Genomic DNA, 12555 nt, shown 5'->3' with positions numbered 1-12555 from the left:
AGTCACTTCAAAGAAGCTATTTTATTATTTATGGTCACGTGACCCAGGGTGGCGAATCCTCGCGATTCATTTTAAAGATGGATGGCGGGACAGTTTGAGTTATCCAAATGTTTTGTTTCGTTTGTTATATTTCATGAACAATTATGTCATATGAAGTTTCAATAGGATACATAAGAGTTTGAAAGGTAGTGACTTGCAATATCCAAACACAAGAAGAAAAGTTTTACAGCTGAGAGCAGAGACGGAGCATACAATATATAAAGCACGTGTTATTGTATTATCAGTATTACCTGAAACTCATCCAGCTCACAGACATTAGAAGGAAACTCCAGCGCCCCCTTGAGTCCTGCGTTACCATCACAGTGACTCATCAATGCATGTCAGGTTCGCATGTGATGCTGCACTTGACCACATTTTGTATGTAGGATTGAACCCTAATGTCAGGGGTTTGTTCAAACACTAAACACTACGAGCACTAGTACTAGTGATGATTGACCTTCCAAACAGCACTGACTGTCTCTCTCTCTCTCCGTCTCTCCGCGGTGGAGATGTTTCTCTTGGCTGACAGCCGAATTCAGGCTTTCACTGTTCAGCCTTTGATTGTTTTTCTAGTGTTTTCTCTCTCTGGCTCTTGCATGTGTTTCAGGCTCGACTCTGGAAAAGATTCGTGCTGAGAGAGACACACAGCTGCCACCTCTGAACCGTGGACTGATTTTTTTCTGTTTTCATTTATTCCAAGCTATTATTGCTCCTTTTATATGTGTGGGTTCAGGGAGTCTATCTGGCCTTAATTCTGGGGTTTTAGATTCGCTGTTGTACCTTTGTGTTTGAGCAATGAAACAGGCCGAATCTATGACAGAATCAATAATCACTGTAAGAGTGTTATTGTTTCACATTTGTTTATGTTTAAAACATAATATACGTTTATATATATCATCACTTCCAGGCAGAAACTTTGCATCTCCATATTTCATATTTCTCCATATTTTTTTTTTTTTTCATAAATCATTACAATTGGTCACCCTTTACATCTGATTTTAGATTTTGCAATATTTAACCAATGAAAAGTATTAAAAAGAGTTTGTGACTAAACCTTGCAAATCCATTGGCTCCTCAAACTGTCAGTCAAACCTTGTAACTCCACCCGCCTCTACTGAAGTGAATGAAGAACGTTTCTGCTTGTTTGCAATGCAATGGTAAATAAAGAACTGGTGTTTGAATAAGTACAGTGTTTTCTTTATTCAAGACACACTATATATATATTACTGACTCAGAAGCAGCCATTCTAAGGACTGACAAAAACATAGCCTATGTCCAAAATTCTCCAAAATTTGCTGGTCAAAAACTGTATTTGAGCTTGATTTTGGTAAAATGTAAATAATATAATGACACATGCAAGTTTCTGATCATATATAAAGCCACAGTATCAACTTTGACAACACAGAGTTTTATTATTTAAAAAATACTGTGTACACCACTAGATGACCTTTGACCTCTGCATGCATGTGTCTAAACAACATTAAAGGGGTCCTTGATTATGATTTTTTTTAACTTTAGTTAGTGTGTAATGTTGCTGTTTGATCATAAACAACATCTGCAAAGTTACGACACTCAAAGTTCAATGCAAAGAGAGAGATTTTCTTTTACAGAATTCGTTGTTTAAGGACTACAACAAATGGCTGGTAGGGACTACAACAAGCTTCTTCCTGGGTTGGTGACATCACAAACGTTAATTAAAACGTACATAAACCCCGCCCCCGAGAACACTCAACAAAGGGGGCGGGGCCATGTTGTGCTGCTTTAGAGAAGAGGAAGAGTTGTTGTAGTCGAGTGTTGTTGTCATGCCGTCATTTTACGCCGGACTGCTTCACAAACGAGGGTCAATTCAACACAAAAGATGAACATGACGGCACATGCTAGTGGATGAGTTGAATCAACTCCACAGCAACTACATCAATTTATCCACTAACCATTCAGAAACGTCTAAAAGTTGTAACTTCTTCCTGAGTCTCTCCATCAGTGTCGACTCCGGTTTGAACAATGTAAGGCTGAACACTTTCCTCATTTTGGCTGCGTGAGATTCTCCAGCTTTGTTGTTGTTGAGCTGTTAAAGCTCCGCCCTCTTCTGGAAAGTGGAGCTCATTTGCATTTAAAGGGACACACACAAAAACGCCGTGTTTTTGCTCACATCCAAATAGGGGCAAATTTAACAAGCTATAATAAATGATCTGTGGGGGATTTTGAGCTGAAACTTCACACACACATTCTATATATATATTTTCAGTTAGTTTACTTTATTTCCAGACTTAATGAAAATTCATTAGACGCTCATAATCTTGTACTTGTATAGGTTGACACAAACCCCAGATGCTCTGACATGCTGAAGACAGAGAGAAAGTGAGCGGCGTGTGTTTTTCTGAGTTCAAGAGTTCACGGGCGGATCTGTGCAGTTCATCCTGTGCTGTTAACCACCTGACGCCACTCTGCCAACCTAGTTTGGTTTGGGGTGAACGACTATGATGTGTAGATCGTAAAACCCCAGACTGCAGGCGGTTCAGCGCGAGGTCACGGCCCGCACTCTCACACTTACGGCCAAACACGCCGCGAGAACCTGAGCCGGTCCTTGGACAAGTCCAAACCCTTGAGAAATGACTTCTTCCTCAAGCACAGAGACCACAATCACAGTGTCTGATGCTAAACTGTCATTTTCTGAGCAAAAACACTTCCCATAGGAAGGAAAGATCATCAATTTTATCTTTTTAATATCTCACATCAGTAATATCTCTCTTTAATAGCCTTCTCTGAGATCAAATGTTGATTTGACCTGCTTCTCAGATGTTTTCACTAGAGTTTCAGAAGAGATCTTAAAGGCCGCATTTACATCACATGGTTCAAGTGATGCAATTCTGAGTTTTTTGGTGCAGAGAGCATGATTTTATATACTCTTTATTTCTCTTCTGGAATTTTAGGAGACAAAGTTGAGAACTGCAGGTAAATTAAATGAGATCAAATGGATGATAAGAGCCGCTCCACATTCATTTCACGTCACTGGATGTGACACATTTGGGTTTGTTTGTTTATTTTAAGAGACAAAGTTGATTCTTGAAGCATAACCGAGAGTCTGCTGAGATTTATGAGGAGAAATGTCACGTTTCCACAGGGATAATGTGTTTTTTAAACTAACTGACCTGGATTTCTTCTGCAGTGACGATCAGCACAACATCTCCATCTTGTTTTTATCATATACACAGATTATTTACTCAGTAACAGTTAAAATGATTGATTTGGCATCACGCTACGCAAAGTGCCGTACCCGTGTGGAATTATTAACAAATACACACGTCCACACGCTTGACGAAACATCTCGATTTACACAATCCCTCAGGCGAGTATCGCTGAGAGAACTGCTGGACAAACAAATAAATTTGTCCCATGTGGCGTCCAACCAGATCACGTTTCTCCACTGCTGTTTGTGATCTGCGCTGGAGTAATTAGCCTCGTCCGAAGAAAAAACTACAAAATAAAGTCTAAGCAGCCTAACGCAAGCTAAATGAAAGCCGTCCCGTAAAGAGAAAGTCAGCAGAGGCTGTGGGACCGTGTCAGTCACACATGAGAGACGTTTAGTGTTCGTGGACACTAATGATTAACCCAAACCTCTGGACACCAGCCAACTGCATTCATGCTGATTTTACCCCCCGGCGTCAGGAACATCACCATCACTCGCTTTTGTTCTCGAGGCTCAGAGAACACTGACGCTCTGTTCCACCACCACAGAGTTTGTTTAGATTGTTGGTTTTTCTATTTCACTAAAAAAAAAGGCACATTAGCAGCTAGTCTGAGTGAAAGTCAAAAACAGCTTGAAGACAGGAGAGATTTGCTGTGTGCATCCAGAGACATTATTCACTCCAAGTTCTTTGATTTATATTGACAGATAATTTGATTGCAATCTTTGGGCAGGTTTCACTGACACTACTTTCAATGCATTTCTAACATCCATTTATAGAGTATGAAGAGAACACACACTTTCTCTAACTAATCGTTGTTTAAAACTAGAATAAAACCCACTACAAAAAGTGCCTTTGTCATTATTTATAAAGTTTTGTGTTTTGTGCTTAAAAATTATGGTCTAAACTTTAACAATCAGCGCACATCTCGTTTACTATGAATATTGCAGACTTTAATTGCTCGTGATTCGTCTTCATTTGTAAGTCGTTTTGGATAAAAGCATCTGTTAAAATATTAATAATAATATTAATACATTATAATAATATTTAATAAACCTTATTAAGGTGTAAATTAAACTTTTTCATGGTAATAATAATTAATATTATAATTAATAAATTGTAATAATAATTATTAAACCTTATTAAGGTGTGAATGCATCTTTTTCATGGTAATAAAAATTAATAATATCATTAATAAATTGTAATAATAATTATTAAACCTTATTAAGGTGTAAATGTACCTTCTTCATGGTAATAATAATTAATATTATAATTAATGAATTTTAATAATTGATAAACCTTATTAAGGTGTAAATGCATCTTTTTTTACAGTAATAATAATTAATATTATAATTAATACATTTCAATAGATAATAATAATTAACACTATAATCAATAAATCCTATTAAGGTGTAAATGCGCCAGTAAGATTTCTTTTAAAGTAAGAAATCAATATTTTTATTTAGCAAGGACATTAAATTGATCAAAAGGGACAGTAACAACATTTATAATGTTACAAAAGATTCTATTTCAAATAAATTCTTTTCTTTTGAACTTTCTATTAATCAAAAAATCCTGAAAAATAAAATGAATGATGATTTCCTCAAAATTATGAAGCAGCACAACACTGATAATAAACATAAATGTTTCTTGAGCATCAAATCATCATATTAGAATGATTTCTGAAGGATCATGTGACACTGAAGACTGGAGTAATGATGCTGAAAATTCAGCTTTGATCACAGGATATAAATTACATTTTACTATATATTCACATAGAAAACAGTTATTAGTATTTCACTTCTTAACTTTCCATGCATGACGATGGGCTGATCATCAGAAGAAACACTGATGTACGTCATCTCTTAAATCATGAACTAAGAGCCAAAGTCTTTGTTCCACAGGTCAACGAGAGCTAATCTCTGCCATCTGACTCGTCCAGGCCTGGAGAGAAGATGCCAGCGCTGCAGGACAGATAATATAAGTTATTGTTTGAAACAGCGACGGCATGGACGAGCTTATCGCAGCTCTGCTAATCCCGTCAAAGCCTGAGAATTATGACAGGTCAGCGGTTGCCAAAACAATAGCCTTACGTCTGGCTTTCCTGCCGGCGAAATACGATTATTTACAACGAGTCTTATCTCTTGTTTTGGATAAGCGTTTGCAGTGCTTGCAACTCCAGCTCTTCGCTCACAACAAGACGCTAATGTTTTTAAGAGAAAAATATGACAGCTCAGCTAAAAAGAAATGTGTGTTTTGGCTTTTGTGCATTAAAATAAATACTTCATTTGAGTTTAATAAGTTAAAAAAAGGTAAAAGGTAAAAATATTGGGCGCTCATTCAATTGCAGAGAGTGCCGAACAACACAATGCATGAAAATAAAGGCTCTACTGAACATGTGCATTGCACTTCTGTCACTATACAGCTTAACAATGGGATATTATGGTGAAATACAAACCTACAATCAACTATAAATACACTTTTACAGTTGTAGCAGCGAGTAATCAGACCAAACTCTGTCACATTTGACCTTGCTCGGTAACAGTTATACTTTAGGCCTAGCATACTTAAATGAAAATGTTGATTCTTGGCCATTACATTGCAAATATACAGCCTGGTTACATACTGAACATGTTCTTGTGTTGGTGGAAACACATCAGTATTTGAGACGTCTGAGTCATTAAATGAGTTCAAGTTATTCAAGTTACTATAAAGTGTTTAACTAACTTTCTCAGCAAGATGCTGTTCAAACTGTTGCTCCACCATGACTTGAATTGAAAGAGAAAACTCACCATAGGAGGGATCGGTTTACATGAATGTCTTCTATATAAAGCCCCTTGTAGCGGCCCTAAAAAAAGAAAAAAGAAAGAAAACACATACATTTCAGTATATTAGATCCGTGCATTAGCTCTTAAAGTGACAGCAGCCTAATATTCCTGCTGCCGTCTGTGTCATTAATGTTAATCAAACAACAAATGATAAAGAGAAAATCACTCACTGCTCTTGACTGAATAACTTGTGTAACTTTAATAAGGATTAATCTACAACCTGAATTCCGGAAAAGTTGGGACGTTTTTTTACATTTGAATAAAATGAAAACTAAAAAACTTTCAAATCACATGAGCCAATATTTTATTCAAAATAGAACATAAATAACATAACAAATGTTTAAACTGAGAAATTACAATTTTATGCACAAAATGAGCTTATTTCAAATGTGACGACTGCTACAGGTCTCAGAATAGTTGGGACGGGGGCATGTTTACCATGGTGTAACATCTCCTCTTCTTTTAAAAACAGTCTGAAGATGTCTGGGCATCGAGGTTATGAGTTTCTGGAGCTTTGGTGTTGGAATTTGGTCCCATTCTTGCCTGATATAGGTTTCCAAGAGTTTGTGGTCGTCTTTGACCTATTTTTCTCTATAGGTGAAAGATCTGGACTGCACCCAGACTCTTCTACGACGAAGCCATGCTGTTGTAACAGCTGCAGTATGTGTTTTTGCATCATCCTGCTGAAATACACAAGACCCTCCCTGAAATCGTCTGGAGGGGAGCATTTGTATACCTTTATATACCTTTCAGCATTCATAGTGCCTTCCAAAACATGCAAGCCGCCCATACCGTATGCACTTATGCACCCCCATACCATCAGAGATGCTGGCTTTTGAACTGAATGCTGATAACACGCTGGAAGGTCTCCCTCCTCTTTAGCCCGGAGGACACGGCATCAGTAATTTCCAACAAGAATGTCAAATTTGGATTCGTCTGACCCACTTTGAAGCAGTCCATTTTAAATGAGCCTTGGCCCACAGGACGCGACGGCGCTTCTGAACTGTTCACATATGGCTTCCTTTCTGCATGACAGAGCTTTAGTTGGCATCTGCAGATGGCACAGCGGATTGTGTTTACTGACAGTGGTTTAGTTGGCATCTGCAGATGGCACAGCGGATTGTGTTTACTGACAGTGGTTTAGTTGGCATCTGCAGATGGCACGGCGGATTGTGTTTACCGACAGTGGTTTAGTTGGCATCTGCAGATGGCACAGCGGATTGTGTTTACTGACAGTGGTTTAGTTGGCATCTGCAGATGGCACGGCGGATTGTGTTTACTGACAGTGGTTTAGTTGGCATCTGCAGATGGCACGGCGGATTGTGTTTACCGACAGTGGTTTCTGGAAGTTTTCCTGGGCCCATTTAGTAATGTCATTGACACAATCATGCCGATGAGTGATGCAGTGTCGTCTGAGGGCCCGAAGAACACGGCCATGAGCTCTTTCACAGCTCTGCCCATCTTTACTTCTGAGAGACTCTGCCTCTCTAAGACATTCCTTTTATAGCTAATCATGTTACAGACCTGATATCAATTAACTTAATTAGTTGCTAGATGTTCTCCCAGCTGAATCAAAATGTCTTGCTTTTTCAGTCATTTGTTGCCCCCGTGCCAACTTTTTTGACACCGGTAGCAGGTATCAAATTTGAAATGAGCTCATTTAGTGGATAAAAGTGTAAAATTTCTCTGTTTAAAGGGGAACTCAGTAAGATTTGCGAAGCTCCCCCTACAGGTTCCTTCAGTGAATCACACTGTCGTAAATACTCCAAGCACAGCTCTGGACTACAACGACTACAACGCTCACCAGCGCAGTAGTTTTGCAAATACAGTACAAGAAATCTCAATGGAGGTGGGTAATTTTCGAAATTCTCTTATAAAGTCATAATATATACATTGTTTTTGAATTACCGTAAAGAATTTTGTCACTCTCGTGTGAACGTGAACATGAAGCGAGATTGTGTCGGGTCAGCGCAGCTCAACTTGCAAGTGCTGTTTTCTGGCGTAGACGTGCCAGAGGGGGTTAGTGCTCGCCTCAAACACACCACAAGTCAATTAACCATTGTAAGGACTTAGAAAACTATTTATGAAGGTAAAAAAAGTTACTTAGTTCTGCTTTAAACGTTTGTTATGTTCAATTGTGAATTAAATATTGGCTCATGTGATTTGAAAGTCTTTTAGTTTTCATTTTATTCAAAAAAACAAAACAAAAAACATCCCAACTTTTCTGGAATTCGGGTATGTTTAATTTATACAGTGAACACAATGCAGTGTTATTTTACATTTGATTACTTTATTACATTTCTGTAGGCCTAACTGAAAATTGGACTAACACCACTGAATAACACTGATCATCTCTTCATCACGGCACCTGTTAGTGGGTGGATATATTAGGCAGCAAGTGAACATTTTGTCCTCAAAGTCGATGTGTTAGAAGCAGGAAAAATGGGTGTAAGGATTTGAGTGAGTTTGACAAAGACCAAACTGTGATATCTAGATGATTGGGTCAGAGCATCTCCAAATCTGCAGCTCTTGTGGGGTGTTCCCGGTCTGCAGTGGTCAGTATCTATCAAAAGTGCTCCAAGGAAGGAACAGTGGTGAACCGGAGACAGGGTCAAGGGGCGACCAAGGCTCATTGATGGCTGGCCTGTGTGGTCCGATCCAACAAACGAGAGGAGTCCATGCCTCAACAGGTCAGGGCTGTTTTGGCAGCAAAAGAAGGACCAACACAATATTAGGAAGGTCATAATGTTATGCCTGATCAGTGTACATATATAAAAAACTCTATAGGTCAAAAAAGAAGCCATATCTAAACATGATCCAGAAGCGCAGGCGTTTTCTCTGGGCCAAGGCTCATTTAAAATGGACTGTGGCAAAGAGGAAAACTGTTCTGTGGTCAGACGAATCAAAATTTGAAGTTCTTTTTGGAAAACTGGGACGCCATGTCCTAAAGAGGACAAGGACAACCCAAGTTGTTATCAGCGCTCAGTTCAGAAGCTGCATCTCTGATGGTATGGGGTTGCATGAGTGCGTGTGGCATGGGCAGCTTACACATCTGGAAAGGCACCATCAATGCTGAAAGGTATATCCAAGTTCTAGAACAACATATGCTCCTATCCAGACGTCGTCTCTTTCAGGGAAGACCTTGCATTTTCCAACATGACAATGCCAGACCACATCAGTGCCACACAGTGGTAAACATGGCCTTGTCCCAACTTTTTTGAGATGTGTTGATGCCATGAAATTTAAAATCAACTTATTTTTCCCTTAAAATGACACATTTTCTCAGTTTAAACATTTGATATGTCATCTATGTTGTATTCTGAATAAAATATTGAAATTTGAAACTTCCACATCATTGCATTCTGTTTTTATTCACAATTTGTACAGTATCCCAACTTTTTTGGAATCGGGTTTAATTTAAAACCCTTAACTGATTGTTATACTTCATATAGAGGTCATGTTGAACTCTGCAGGTCATGTGCGGTTTCTAGTGTGTTTCTCAGTAAGTGTTTTCACTTCAGTCGAGTCTTTCAGACCTCGATCTGAACCCTGATGAGCAGTTCGGAGGAAAGCCACCAGTGTTCGCAGTAGACGACCTCAACGGCAGCACGCGGGAAGGCCAAGGGTTCAACGCGACCACATCTACTGTTCAGTGAGGTGAACACAAGCCAGAGCTTTATCTTCTTTATCACTACATCAGCTTCACACCGACAGCTCTGAACACAGAGAGACCAGCTGCTGTGATCTATCATCTATGTGCACAGAACAACTAAAACAGAACTGCACAACTAATGGTTGTTTCCAAACAGGTTTTCAAACTCCTACTCTTTCATCTGCACCCCAAACTCACTCTATTGGTGGCTTGTTGGGTTGCTCAAACAAGGTGAATGTTTTGAAGAGGTTTAATCATGTTATCCTGCATGTTTTGCTTCTTATTTTGATTGGATTACAGTATGACATCACAGCACAGCACAGCATGCATGTGCAAAAATAGCCAGAAAAACATCCAATAGTGAGTTGAGAGATGTGCCAACCTGTCAATCACACAGTCACCATAGCGACTATCACATGAGAAGGCCTGCTGTGTGAATGTGACAAAATCAGCCGGAGGAGCTCATGCTGAACTCTTCAACTCTCATCTGCTCCAGTTACAGATGCATTATAAACCTGCTCAAATTACCACAGGAATAAAAGATCTCAGTGTGATGCCAGTTCTGCTAGTTTTCACTCACTGCATCAGACTTTTTACATCTTCACTGTTGTTTTATATTCATTTATTTTCAGTTATGATTTCTATGTCTGTTTCATTGTGTAGCTCAGGCTGCTCAGTGTGTGTGTGTGTGTTGCTACAAAACAGATGTGCAAATAAAGTCTGATGGGTAGTGGTGTATGGAGGTCCAACCCTGCAGAAATTAAAAATGAATAAAAGAATAAATGCATAGATGAATTAATGAATGTAAATGACTTAATTTGATTTTTTTTGTATTTTACCCTTTATTTATTATTTTCTGTATTTTTTAAATTCATTCTTTACTTATTTAATTTCTTTTTCATTTATTTATTTATGCATTTATTTACTTTTTATAAGTATTTATTCTTATATTCATCGATTTATACATTGATTTATTTTTTAAATAAATTCAAGATTAAAATTAATTTCATCAAGTCATATATTCCTTTTAATTATTTTTCTATTATTACATTTATTTATTTTTAATTTCTGCAGGTTTAGACCTCCATCATGATGCACTGAAATATACCAAAAAAACAAAACAAAATAAACCAAAAAACTTAAATATATATAATATATATATAAAGAAAGAAAGAAAGATATCCATGCTTTCATTTAGGTGAATACTGATTTATTTAATAATCAATTAATTTATTATTGTATTATTATTATTACTATATATATATATTATACTATTTTCAGTTGAATTATATTTCAAGTTGACAATAATCAAAACATTTAAAAAGTTCTTTTAAAAGTTCATCAAATGTATGACGTTTCCAAAGTCAAAGAGTAATTGTGTTCTCAGTAAAAAATAATCTTGATCTCAATATTGGCCACAATAATCATGATTATGATTTCTGGTATAATCGAGCAGCACTAGTTTATACTGTGTTCATGGAGCGAGTCGAATCTGATGGGTGGATGAGAAGTGGGTCATATCGCAGTAATCTCTCTCACACGCACACACACTCACAGGTGGAGGTGCGGCTGCTGCCAGCGGTTGTGTTGCTCCACAGCTGTCATGACCTGCAGGAGGTGGAGACGAACGGCTCGACAGTTTTGTTTATGGCCATCAGGACTGCAGCCGCTCAGGCAATTGTTTGTGGAGCTTTGGACCACGGCCAAACGAAAGGAGAGAGAGATGGGGGGAGGACAGGAAAGAAAACAAAAAGTTTCATTTGTTAACTAGCTGGGAAACAGGGCTGACGGTCTAAAGCAATAGATTAGGAGCTAAACTACATGTTTGAAACAACTGATCCTGAAACATATTCTTGAACATTTCTGCTGCTGTTACACACACACACACACACACACACACACACACAGGATAATATCTTCAGTCATTTTGCTCCTCGAGTAAATGTTTTACGAATGTTTACACAGAGTAAAATCCAGAGTAAGAAAATAATTTATCAGTGTTCTCGTGTGAGATGCAGTTCTTTAACTCTGTGTTTTTCCCTCTTTCTCTTATCAGTGTTGTACTGGTGACTAAATCTCAGACACACGTATTTTCCCTCCACGGGCTTTTACACACACACACACACACACACACACACACACACACACACACACACACACACACTGGCTAAAGCAGCCGGGCTCTGGCCTGCGGGCACGTCTCCTTCATCTGTCCAATCCTGAGACACACGCCAGCAAAACTCACTCTAATTACTGCTGGAGAGATTCATTTGACTGCAGCTCTCGCGCTCCTGCCAACACTGGAGAAACTCCAGCATTCAAACGCTTCTGCAGCTCACACACACACACACACACACACACACACACACACACACACACACACACACACACACACACACACACACACACACACACACACACACACACAGGAGAAATGCAGAAGATCTGATCACGTCTGAGAGCATCAGAGTGAAATCAGACGTCTCTAATGGTACCAGTGCAGAGGAGGTCAGTGGGTTCATAATGGCTCTGTGTGTGTGTGTGTGTGTGTGTGTGTCACAGCTGTGAGAGGGAGTGACTCAGTAAACACTCCACCGACTCCCTCTGACCGCTGCAGCGCTCCATACGTGACTCAAACCGACCTGATACTACACCTATGAAATGAGTTATGAGCTGTTTAACTTATGAAACCCCATAATCACGATCATCGGTGTCAGACGTGCACGTGTTCATACACAAGAAGCAGTCTAATATTCAAAACAAAGCATTGTCCACTGATTCCTGTGTCTGTTTCATTGTGTTGCTCAGGCTGCAGTGATTTGGTGTATGTGTGTGTGTGTGTGTGTGTGTG

The 12555-nt window shown here is 38.7% G+C and overlaps 1 protein-coding gene across 1 annotated transcript in view; it reads right to left on the bottom strand.

Moving 5' to 3' along the window:
* Positions 1-6006: 6006 nt before the first annotated feature.
* bmf1 (BCL2 modifying factor 1) overlaps positions 6007-12555 on the bottom strand; it is a 40184-nt gene continuing 33635 nt past the window's right edge. Inside the window, exon 5 of the mRNA XM_067367561.1 lies at positions 6007-6072. Coding sequence (XP_067223662.1) covers positions 6048-6072 — 25 coding nt within the window. The 3' untranslated portion in view covers positions 6007-6047. The remainder of the gene's footprint in view (positions 6073-12555) is intronic.

This window comes from Chanodichthys erythropterus, chromosome 18 (assembly GCF_024489055.1).
Source record: "Chanodichthys erythropterus isolate Z2021 chromosome 18, ASM2448905v1, whole genome shotgun sequence".
NCBI lineage: Eukaryota > Metazoa > Chordata > Actinopteri > Cypriniformes > Xenocyprididae > Chanodichthys > Chanodichthys erythropterus.
The sequence above is the reverse complement of the archived record's forward strand: the minus strand, read 5'-3'. Positions and strand labels throughout refer to the sequence as shown.